The 12,600-nt window shown below is 39.5% G+C and overlaps 1 protein-coding gene across 1 annotated transcript in view; it reads right to left on the bottom strand.

The window, feature by feature from the left end:
* LOC145990964 (ADP/ATP translocase 2-like) overlaps positions 1–12,268 on the bottom strand; it is a 34,061-nt gene extending 21,793 nt beyond the window's left edge. The window contains exon 1 of the mRNA XM_083126549.1: positions 12,007–12,268. Coding sequence (XP_082982675.1) covers positions 12,007–12,172 — 166 coding nt within the window. The 5' untranslated portion in view covers positions 12,173–12,268. The remainder of the gene's footprint in view (positions 1–12,006) is intronic.
* Positions 12,269–12,600: the final 332 nt, after the last annotated feature.

Raw genomic sequence — 12,600 nt, 5'->3', positions numbered from 1 at the left:
GCCTAAAAAAACTATTTATGCAAATTTTGCATTATAAAACAAGAAACCCATGTTTGCTGTTCTAAAATGGTATTTCAGATGTTCCCCTATACTACATACATACGTGTACACACATTCTATTTATATATATATATATATATATACACACACACACGAGGGCCACTATTTATATTTTGAGCCTTGGCAACACTGATTGAAGTTAGGCGCGATTTGACGTTTGCACGGAATCGTCTGGCATTATTGACCATAACGTACTTCAAATGTTTTGTCAATAGCTTCATTTGTGTTATGTTGCCTTGGAGATTGCGCGACAATAAAATGGAATTAACTCGTGAACATTTTCGTGCGATGATTTTTTACGATTTTCGACGTGGATTATCAGGACAAGAGTGCATCGATCAACTTACTTCCACATTTGGCGATGAAGCCCCATCCTTTGCCACTGTGAAACGCTGGTATAACGAATTTAATCGTGGCCGCCATTCGCTCACCGACGAGATTCGCGAAGGTCGTCCAAAATCAGTCGTTGTTCAAGAAAACATTGATGCTGTGCAAAACCTAATACTGCAAGATCGTCATGTGACATACTGTGAGATTCAGTCAACCATAGGCATTAGTTCCACCAGTATATATACAATATTACATGATCATTTCGCTGTGAGAAAGGTATGTTCTCGTTGGATCCCACACAATTTGACAAAAACTCAAAAAAGACGCTCTCGTCAATTGGTGCAAACAAATACAATCGTGGTGCTTCAAAAGACGTATATAAGATTGTAACAGGTGACGAATCATGGATATATGCATATGAGCCGGAACGTAAACAGCAGTCGACTGTATGGGTGTTTCAAGATGAACCCAATCCAACAAAAGTTGTTCGCGCTCGAAGCACATCGAAACAAATGGTCGCCTGTTTTTTCGGGAAAACTGGTCATGTGGCAACTGTGCCTTTAGAGGAACGTAGAACGGTCAACTCTGAATGGTACACAACAATTTGTTTGCCAGAGGTCTTCGGTCAAATACGGAAAACAAACAAACGCCGTCGGATCAGATCATTCTTCATCAAGACAATGCCAGCTGTCACACATCTCGTCTAACAACCGACTTTATGAACAGTCAAAAAATCGAATTGATGGGTCATCCGCCGTACAGTCCTGATTTGGCACCCAATGACTTCTTGTTCCCGAATGTCAAGAATAAATTGCGTGGACAACGATTTTCGTCGGCGGAAGACGCCGTTGATGCGTTCAAAAACCATATTATGGAGGTGTCTCAAGAAGATTGGAAAAACTGCTTTGACAAATGGTTCGAACGAATGCAAAAGTGTATTGACCATAAAGGAGAATACTTCGAAAAACAATAAAGCAGTTTTCAATGCCAAATTCCTGTTTTTTCATTGTTAGGCTCAAAATATAAATAGTGACCCTCGTATATAGCTAGCTAGCTAGCTATGTGCGCATGGAGCTGGAATTTTGTACTCCCCCAAATGGGAAAAAGTTTTTTTCCCCACTGGCAGGAACCGAGGGTATAGTTCTACAGGAACACAGCAAACCCTCTCAAACTTTTGGGAGGTGTGGAAGACTACGTAAAAACTGTTTAAAATCAGTGCAAAACTATGGAACAGAGCCTAGAACTTCTGTTCCTTAAGTTCTGTTCTATAAATTTTAAAACTATCTTGAAAATTGCCATGAAATTATTTTAAAATTCAAGATTATGCATATTGCTTTCTTTAAGTTACGTAAATATTTTAGAAATTGAGCGCTACATGGTCTCTTCTAGAGCGGAAGTAACCCTGTTTATACAGCTATGTATAAAAAACGTACGTTATTTATCGTTAATGTATTCCTACAAGCACTTAAATCTTTTAGGTTAAAGTTAATTCACTAAAAATCCTGATTTCTAAAACTCAGAATATTAAATACTAAATTTGCTTCAATATCACGATTTTTTTTCTTTGAAGAAACTCCTAACTATAAGAAATATTCTCGTTCAAACTTGTGTTATATGCAGAATCTGCCTTTTTAAAAATCTGCTCAATGTTTGTTATGCAGTTTAGTCATATTGAAAAGCCAATTATCCAATCTTTGCCATCTATGTCTCCGAAAAAATCTTTACTGCTACCAAGCGAACTGATCTCGCTTATTTTCCGCCGAATATTGGTGTTCACCCCTGATCTGAAAGAGTACATACGCATGGGCCTTAAAGTGGAGGTGTTTCTTGACTTCTGCCAGTCAATAACAAAAATTGAAGGCGACAGGACGTGCATATATTCATAAATGAAGTCAATTTTTTACTGAAACACTATATTGCTGGGACTCAGAATGTCCACTAAGTGTCTATAACACTGTCCAAAATACCACAACACGCTGGAACTCATACCCTCTACAACCGCAGCTGCATCAAATGAAATTTTCTCTATAGATCTGAAAAGTACTGGAAATGTATTATCTGAAATATCAACGCTTTCATAGTACTGAAGTAAACTTTTTCAAAACTAAAAATTGGGCAAAGATTATTAAGTTCGTTGTGAATAAACTAAATTTCAGTTTCATATACTTTGTACTTCCACATGTTACAGTACAAATTGCTTATAAATAATCTAGGAAAGAGGGCAAGTTGTCTGCAGTAGTATTACTAAATTTTACTACAATTAAGAATTCATTGAAAGAATACTTTGTTAATCATTGACCAATACATTTCAAGTATTACACACACACACACACCTCTCCCTCTACCCAAGTCAGTTTAGTCTTCAGTTTCTCTTCACATTACATTTACATGTGAAGCAAATTTTCTAAAACCTGTTTCAATTGGATTTGGATTCTAAGTGCGAGTTCAGCTAAAATATAGTGAGCTTCAAGACCTGTTCAAGTGCACTAATTGTTCTAATGAATTGATCTCGAATTTTTTTTGTTTGAAACCTGGAAAGTCTGGGCACCCTGTTAAGAGCGTGAATACCTGAAGGTACTGGAGTACTAAGGATTTTTTTTATCGGGAGGGGTTCGGTCTAGAGGACGGGATACAAAATTCTTCGTATATTTGGAGCTTCTATTAAAACTATTCGAAGACAAAATGGTTAAGGAAGGTCTTCTTTTTTTGGGGGGGAGGGGGGTACATTTACACCTTTCGATTATTGTTTGTTCGTAACAGATTTTAATTTTCTCAATTCCGAGAAGGAATGTAGCCCCACCTGCGTACGCCAGTGTCTTAAGGTGACTTTCATACAGATTATTTAAAATGAATAGCCGTTAGACAGGTCTTGCTAGAGAAAAAAATGAAAGTTGTATGATATTTGCACCAAGCATGGTTAAAGCAGCGCAGACGGGGTCGCTAATATTACAGCTGCGATTGCTAAAGCGTACCCAGTGACGTCTGACGGAAATCTAGGTCTTCACCTTCCCCGCATTTCAAGCGCGCCTTTCCTCGTGTTATTTTCTGCGCTCTCGCCTGGAAAGCTGCCAGATCAATGTTGCCATCCTAGCACTGTTAGAGCTAGTTTTGGCCCATTTCCACTGATCCTGAAATCGCGAAAGGTGGAAAGGAGCATCTTAGCTCAACGACTGAAATTAACAGCCGCGGTAAATTTCTACTTCAATAAAGCATTTGGAAGTTCAGGTACATTCATCATCTAACTTCCAAATCTATCAGTAGTTAAAGAGACAGCGTTTTACAAGCGAGCATATCAAATAAGTAATAATCATCCACGCTCACATAGTGGTATCGAACGAGAGAAAATAACGATTTTTGTCTGACTAGTATGTGGGGGACACCTAGTTCTATCTCGTGTAAATAGTTTAATTGATTTTCATATACGTGATAGCAGATAAATTTGTAGCCCTCTTACAGTGTAAAACAGTGGCGTTCGTGCGTTGGTTCCTTAATTTGGGGACACGTCACGAGTTCCATAACGCACAGGCACGTTCTTGCGCTTCTAGCTCAGGTTTGGCAACACTTGCCAAGATCGATCCAGTTCTGCGAGCAGTGTGTGACCTACATTCGGTTATATCGACCATTTCGCGGCAGTCGCCATTACAAAATAGCGCTTTTAAACTATCTATACAAATGAAAGCCTGAACATATGAAGAAACCAAAATTTAACTTGAAATAGCATATCTCAAGACTGATATGTTTCCCATGTATCTGACGACTGCTTTCCCGAATGTTTCGGACAGAATCAGACATTTCAAATACTGAAAATTTATATAGTGCCTATACAGGTTCAGTGAATATTTGTGCAGACCATTCATAGTTAAGTAAGACATTTTATTCTAAACAACATTAGAGTGATCTAGAACACCAACGTGATACTCTGAAAGAAGATTTCGAAAATATTGCGAAGAACGATGCAACCCATTATTTTTTCAGGAATTTTCCTATTAAAAGAACAAAAAATTTAACTTTTGCAAAGAAAATTGATGTATTAGTTACACCAGATATATATGCTCTATCAATCTTTGAAATATGATACAGAATCTATAAAAATCCATTACAAAACCAAATTAATTTACTACCTTTATGACGTTCAAATTCCTTGTTCATTAAAGTACGCGATACTTCTTAATAGCAACTTTGGTTCTATTTGGTTAACGTAAATTTTCCTTTCACAAATTTATACTTTATGTTCAGTATATGAATTATAAGAAGCAGTATTGTCCCATAATGTTCAACAAAACTGTCAAAACCAAAGATTTTTCTTACAAAAACAATTCGTCCAAGTTTTTCGTGTTTGTCTACGAGACTGAACTGCAACTTTGCCAATATCATACTCAAGGCCAGTACAAGCAAACTGCGAGCAGTAAATGTCGAAGGGGGGGGGGGGGGGGGGGAGGGAAGTTTAAAATTTAACAGCCGTACACATTTAAGAAGGTACTTAGAAAAGTGCACGCGAGCTAAATTCCCTTTACCTTCTGATCATGTATTTTACTACGGGGAAAAACTAGTTTAATGGAAGATAATGAAACACCACGACAGATAATTTAAAATACACTTCTACGTAAAAACACGAGGAACATTTTATCTTGAACTTTGGAATCGTTGTTAACACTATCTGCGAGATTATAAAATTTGGTCGATTGTCTTTTGCCGATCCCTGCGACCTTGATTCATAACTTATTCAATATATTATCGTATAATTATCCCGAATAATTCATTTGTCACCAACTTTGTCACTACTCAAAAGTGTTGCCGAGCAGAACAAGATATCCACCTGCAGTTGACTCACCCACGCATAACCCAGTTCCAGATATTGATCTATCACACAAGTCACTGGCGTACGCCGAGGGGAGGCTGAAGGGGCTCCAGCTCCCTCCGAAATTGAGAAAATCAACATTTTTAAATAAAATCAATTAACTCTGCAAATATCAGTGGTAAATTTAAATTTGCTTTAAAATGAACCCGGATTGTCATTTTTTAGACTGGAAAGTTTTTAATATATATATATATTATTTTATTGCATATGCCGCCCTCCTAGAAAGCAGTTATGCACTATCCACCTTGACAATTCCAGGCAGCCCCGAAAAAAAAATCTTTCGTACGTCAGTGCACACAGTACGGGCCGGAAAGAAATGAGTTTCATTTACAAAATTAGAACATTTTGTAAAGTTTAATCTTTCTAGCAAGTGTTTGTTCCAACTCCACTTTATGCACAGATAAAGTTAATTGGGACTGGGCCTACAGTTTGAAGTGGAATCCGAACCAGCACGCGCGTGCACCGGGAAACCGATTACAAAGCGACTGCATTAACCACTGCTGTTCATAGTTATTTTCTTTGCCAGCAATATTACGCCCCAAAATTGTGCTATACAATGAGGGATGGCAAAATTTGATCACATTTTGATTATGCAGCCACTGCATTACGTAAAGTTCCATTAAGATTAAGTTCACCGTGCCATGAAGGCACATTTGGGGGGACGTGGGGGTAGGGCGCCATACATTCTCAATTTTGGAAGTGATGTGATCAGCACCACGCTCCGGCCACCTTTCCCTCCAGGTACCCATTTATTTTAGGTTGGGTGAACCCCAGAGCCGCTTTATGCGGAGACCAGGCCGAAAAAAATCCGACCTTAGTTCACTCACCATGGAAATCCAACCCGGGTGGCAGTCAGACCCAGACACCCTACCGAATAGACCACCTCGGCTCTTGTCAAGTTCTATTCTATACCTAAATTCAAATGCGAGCAATGAACACCATAACTTGAGTTAAAGATTACCCTATTACCACTTTCCTTCCTCCACATCCCTCCACAAAAAAGAAAAAATAAGCATTACCGGCGAAATCACACTTCAAACGAAATTTCACAAAAACATTACATGTTGTAATTTAATATCAGTTTCCTAGGATAACAATTAGTTGGAAATTTATTTCACTGGCATTCACGATGTCAGAGGGAGTAGCGGTGGGTTACAAAAATACGCATTTTACATACCGGGTGGGTCAAAATGCCCGGAACGGTCACATATCGTGAGAAATTCACATCGAATAGGAAAACGAAAAAATAAGTTTTAATAAGTGAAAAAAGCTTTTCAATGATATCACACTTTATTCCCCGCCCCCTGGGGGTGGGGCGGGGGCCAACTGAAATTTTAAATGAAAACCTCCATTTTGTATTGAGAAAAAAAAGGTGAAAATTTCATAACACCCGAAAATTTTTAAAAAGGGACCCCACCCTTCTATATACTCTATTGAAAGGTCTTGACGTGCAGATTCCGAATCTGCAATAAATTTCACTCTAGCTCAATTAGGGGCAGAGATAAGTCGCTTTGAAATTTTTTGGGTTTTATGAAATTTCCACGCCCCCCCCCCCCCGAAAATTTAAAATCGCCATATATTTGTTCCTAATTGAGCAAGGAGGATGGTTGATAGCTCTTTGGACTGAATGAAGTCCTCTTTCTGCTTCTACAATACAAAATGGTGGTTTCCATTTAAAATTTCAGTTGCCCCCGCAGCATCCCCAGGGGGCGGGGGTGGGGAATCAAGTGTGATATCATTAATCAAGTGTGATATCATTAATAAGTGAAAGAAAGCTATTCAAACACTTATTTTTTAGTTTTCCGATTCGATGTGTACTTGTCACGATGTGACCGTTCCGGGACTATTGGACGATAAGTAGGCGAACTCTTTTCTGTCTCCCCACTTCTCCGGCGAGCAACTTTTATGTGGAACCTCAATGTTGGACCTCATCACAGAACTTGAGTGTCCCATGTTATCTGCATTCATGTGTCAACTTCGCATATTAACTGATAACATTGAGTGCAGATAGTTTTACGCAAGAGCTGAATATCCTTTCATATTTGCTGATGAAATATGCCTGCTTCAAGTTATCGCACGTTACCCTGATATTAAAAAAGTTATCTGCGATATAACTAAGTGGACATGTACATTCAATTTTCTCATACTGAAATTGAATCAGTCTCTACAGAGTAGAGACTACGAAGGGAGGCTCAGTGGGGTATTTTTGAAAAAAAATGGTATAAAAAAATAAGGGGAAATTCCCAGAAACTGGATGCAACTAAGATGGGGGAAATGTCTGATCCAGATAGGGAGATTCCCTCTCATTCCACCCTGGGAAGGCGAATGGAAGAATGCTGTGAAGCTGTCACTGGTGATGTGATCCAGTGTGTTATTTGAAAGAATCCTATGAAATTTACATACAAAGCCCCCCCACCCCGGTAGTGAAAAGGTAACCAGGGGGGGGGGTAATAACCCCTCACTCACCACTTAACTTTCCCTATCTCAAAGATTGATTGAGGTGTTATTTTAAGTCCACTTTATGCACAGTAAGGCTCATTGGTTTACAGTTTAATTAAAGTGGGATCCGATCCACCATGTGCCTGCACCGGGTAACGAACCCGGCCTCTCTCAAAGAGAAAGGCTATTTCAGTGCTCTAAGTGCAAATTCATTTGTGTGGAAAGAATGCTTGTATGGTACAGCTGGGCTTTCAAAAAGATAAATTGCTATCAGAAGCAATATGGTAAGTACGCGTACATCGGCTACAGCTTTAGAAAGTGTCTTGAATTTAATCTCAATCTTGAAGGTTCCTGGTTCGAGTATAGGCAATTTTTTTTGGCGTGAAAAAAACTATGTGAATATAGTGCCTGTGCATTGCATCATGCCATGAAGGCATAAACTAGGGGTGTCAAGTTTAGAGTGGAGGTGATATGATCAGCATCACGTTCCAGCCGCCTTCACCCCCTCCCCCCTTCCCAATTGATTAAGACACACTGTCAAACATTCCCACTTAAGGTCACCCAGCCTGGGAAGCAAACTGAGGTCAAGCCCTCTCTGCTGGGCTGCAGTGTATCCCTTTGTGAGGCCCTTCAATTTCGTGGAATCTCCATCCTGGCAATTAACAGAAGAGTAGCGACGGAAAATGCAAAAAACTACAAACAGCTTTAAAGGCTGAAACCATAAGTAAGGAACCAAGACTACCAACTTTTCTTTTAACAGTGTCCACTATGGTTGTTCGGGGGGGAGTAGGAGAAGGGTTACACTGTTACTCTTAAATTATAAGTCAAGTCCCTCGTGATGCCAGTCCATACAAAATTGAGATTTTGTTTTGAGATTTTCACTATTGATTAAAAAACAACACCCATGCCCTGATCTCTACTCGAACCTGGAAGCAACAGGTCAGCAGTTCTCTTATCGTTCTCTTATCGAAGTTAAAAAAAAAGGTAATATGCTTTCAAATTTAAACAAGTTTGCTCAGTCGGTAACGCGTCTGAATACCATGCTAAAGGTACAGAGTTCGATCCCCGGCCGGTTCAAATCCGGGAACTTTTCTAACGTTGCAAGCGGCCCCGGTGACCACCCAGCGTCGAATGACATTGGTACCTGGGCTGTAAAGGCGGTCAGGGGTGTGATGCTGATCACATTTCCCCCATTCGCGACCGAATCAAGAAAGTGTGGGGCGTTACCCCCCACACCCCTATATGCAGGGCTCGAAAAATCCAGGTCTCTTGCTGTAATATGTACGAAATTTTGATGATTCAAAGTTCAAATTGCAGTACAGCGTAAGTTATCAATTTTTTTTTTATCAACGTTGTGAACATTCCAGATAGTCAGTAACAATTTCTTACCCTTTGTCCCACTTTTCGTGCTTTCTCAAATTTATCGACGTTTTGAATACAGTGATGGTCAGCAACTTATACAAGAGTTTTTCAAAAGTCGCACAACCCAAACTTGGAAATGTATATCATGAAAACCGTAAGATATTTACACCTGGTTTTCTGCATTATAAAGCCTCATCCATTGAGATATTTTTCAGTCCTTAGACTGATGCCATGCCAGTCCGTCATTTCTCACCAATATTGGTCATGTTCAATATTTGATGAATTTTTGACTAGCGATTTTATGGGTTGAGTAAAAAGTGTCATTCTTGGAACATATCTCCGTATATGGCAACACAAGCAGGTCGAAATATTGCTAACAGTCGCACTCAACATGTGTGTGTATTGGCTATATATTTACGTGAAAAATCGTAAAAACAGAAATTCCATGCTTCTGCTGTTCCTCACAAAGCAACTGTTTTTAAGAGTTTGTATTTATTGTTCAAAATCAGTTCTCAGATGTCAAATGAACTTTTTTTTTTAAATAATGTAATTGTTTTATTTAGATAAATGCTAACAAATTTACGAACCCTGTGATAGCTTACATGATTAGTTTAGTGCAGAAAACCCGGTGTAAATATCTTACGATTTTCATAATATACATTTCAAAAGTTTGGATTGCGCGACTTTTGAAACATACTGCAGTATGCACAATTGCTAGTAAGTGGTTTCCTGGCGCCCGATTTTCAGAGCTGGCGCCTAGCTTTGAAGAAAATTTTTCAAGCACTGCCTATAAGACTTCATGGCGTCGTGCTAAGCACAGGGTAGCACTTTACCTTTATTTAAACAAGTTACATCGTCGCCTTTACAGACAGTGATTGATTTTTTTTATTAATTTCTACATGAATTTTAAGCACCATACTAAATTATTTTCTGCACAGACGCATTCAAGGTGGGAGAGCATTAACATTTCTCCACGACAAATTATAATCGGGGGTCATTTTAATGAGATTTTGCTTTACTATTTCTTTTTTCAAATTCTTTACTGCTTTTAAGTTTATTTTCTCAAAATTTCGAAGGCTGTAGCCCCATAAACTCCCCTCGCGTACGCCAGAACTATCATGTAGCGAGTTTTTCCTTATATGCCAATACTGTACAATCTGCCAATACAATCTAAGCGTAAACTCCCATAGTCATTTTTATGCTGCTTTCTTGATTTGTGTAGATTTTTTTTCCATTTCCGGTTAATACTGCCATTGAAGATGCGTGATCATAGTTTCGGTACCATTCAACATACTCTGCCACCGAGATTGCGGTTCCAATATGAAGCTGAAGCTAGGTGGATACCGAACATTGTCGCACCTCTCCAGCGGGGTTCGAAATCAACCGTTCATCATAATTGGAAGTGCCGACCATCAAGTATGCTGGGATATTTTTTTATGCAATATGTTCACCTGATCATATGCCAAGTAGGTAGGGCATTTAAAGTTTTTTTTTTCTCTAGTCTTGGGCTTATAAAAAAAAAGAGAATCTTAAGGAGAACCCCGCATTAACACGTTTTGACTTATTAATAGCACTACGAAATCCTCATTTTTATAAAGCCAACACTTTCCCCAACTTGACCATGCCCTGCCGTACGCCTGCCCTCTCTCGTCTCGGTTGGCTTGTCCCGTTACGTGGGCGAGAGGGGAGGGGATGAAACAAATAGGCTAATATAATTCACAACGATACCATTGTTCCACAGGGGAGAGAATGTGGTATCCGGGACACTTTTCCCACCGCATTGCACTTAGTTTTTAAGCATATAGATTAATCGCAACGATGATTAATGATGGCAAAAGTAAAAAGGGGGGAGGAACACCCATACCGGAACTATAGCCAGAACTTTCGGTGGCGAAAAGACTAGCCTGTTAGACAGAGTATTTAAAGACCATTTTCCCAATTAAAATGGAATGTGATAACCTTGAATCCATTTTACGAGAATCTTAAAGAGTTATAAGCAAAATATAATTATCGGCAATGTTCTTGTACAATCTAAAGAATAAAAGCAGTGCATTCTATTGGGAAAAAAAAAAGACTCAATCTCTGTGCCCTTTTATACAGTATAAATTTGACTACACTACATTAAGTAGTTTCATTTAGTGCAAAGTGTGATTGAAACCTCGTTACTGAACTGCAATTACTTTTTACGGCGACTGTACAACAGGTTTTTATTCCTATGCGCTGGTTTATTCATGCGAACGCATACTACATCCAACCCCCTTAACAGATTAACATCTTATTTAATTGGTCTCGCAAGTATCTGGTACTAAAAGACGTTACAGCACTGGCAACCCTTAAATGCACAGCAGCGAAAACTGCAACGTGGGGGGATTCCAAGAATTTGAATTCAGAGTAAAAGCTAAAAAAGGTGCAGGGGAGTAATGCAAACTTCAACGCTGATTAACTAATTTGAGCATTTTTTTACAAAATAAAAAACAAGACTAACGGGAATTTTTTGTTTCAACCCGGCTATAAAGAAATTGAACATGCTGCCAATCCAATATGGCGTTCACATGCTCACGGTCTCGCATTTACGATACAAGGCCACTTATTGACGTCAAAGCCTGGCATGAGTAATACCTCCAGTACTAGTTACGTAACACATGAAGGTGTGAACGATGATATAACGAATGCTAGGTTACGTCGGTTTACAAATTGCACATTAAAACATCTAGGGAAAATTTTGCACATTTTAGCACTTTAAAAAATTAGGCCAATCGATCGAACTCTGGTATTCTTAAATTTATCCAATTCCTACTTTCTAACTATTTTTACAAGATTTAACGTCCACGCTGATAAAGAATTTGAGCGTCCACTAACGTGTTGCATTGATCGAGACACATATACTTGGGAATTTTCCGCTATCAAACCGGTCGCCATTACACAATCTACCGGTAGAATTTTTTTTCTGTACTCACCCTTGTAGCGTTGTGCTTCGGTAATCTGCTGGGACACATGTTGGACCTGCAGCAGCAATTTCACTCGTTCAATGGGGGCCACGGCAGTTTTGGAAATAGCGGCGGCCACACCACCTGCGACGAAATCCTTGAGAAAGGACATGGGGTCTGCTAATCCTGGCATCATCTTGATGGCGATATAGGGAAAGAGCTATAGAGAGAGAGACACCAAGTGTTTAACTTCACGTCACAGCCCGAACTGGAGGCCGGTTCAGGTCGCAGGAGTGGGATATCAAACTGCTCTGGCCAATCGTCGTCTTGCTACGTCAGCAAGGTTTCCGTTTCCGGCTGCCGATCTTCCTCTTTCTGTTTCGCGCGAAAGGAGCCACCGACCGTGGCGCTCTGTATCTGCTCGGCAGGGGACAAAGCGATTTAAACAGGCGCTTTGCCCTAACCTGTTCATCTTGGAGGCACTATATTCGATCTCCGAAACTACACTACGTAAACCTATTGATCTATTATGTGTGTATGAGTCAGAGCCGCAGGTGGTCGCCACGGGCGCTTAGCAGAAAGAGAAAGAGTTTCACTTTCGCAAGCCCACTTTATGCACAGATT

This window comes from Lepisma saccharinum, chromosome 8, assembly GCF_977018435.1.
Source record: "Lepisma saccharinum chromosome 8, izLepSacc3.1, whole genome shotgun sequence".
In the NCBI taxonomy this organism is placed as follows: Eukaryota; Metazoa; Arthropoda; class Insecta; order Zygentoma; family Lepismatidae; genus Lepisma; species Lepisma saccharinum.
The sequence above is the reverse complement of the archived record's forward strand: the minus strand, read 5'-3'. Positions and strand labels throughout refer to the sequence as shown.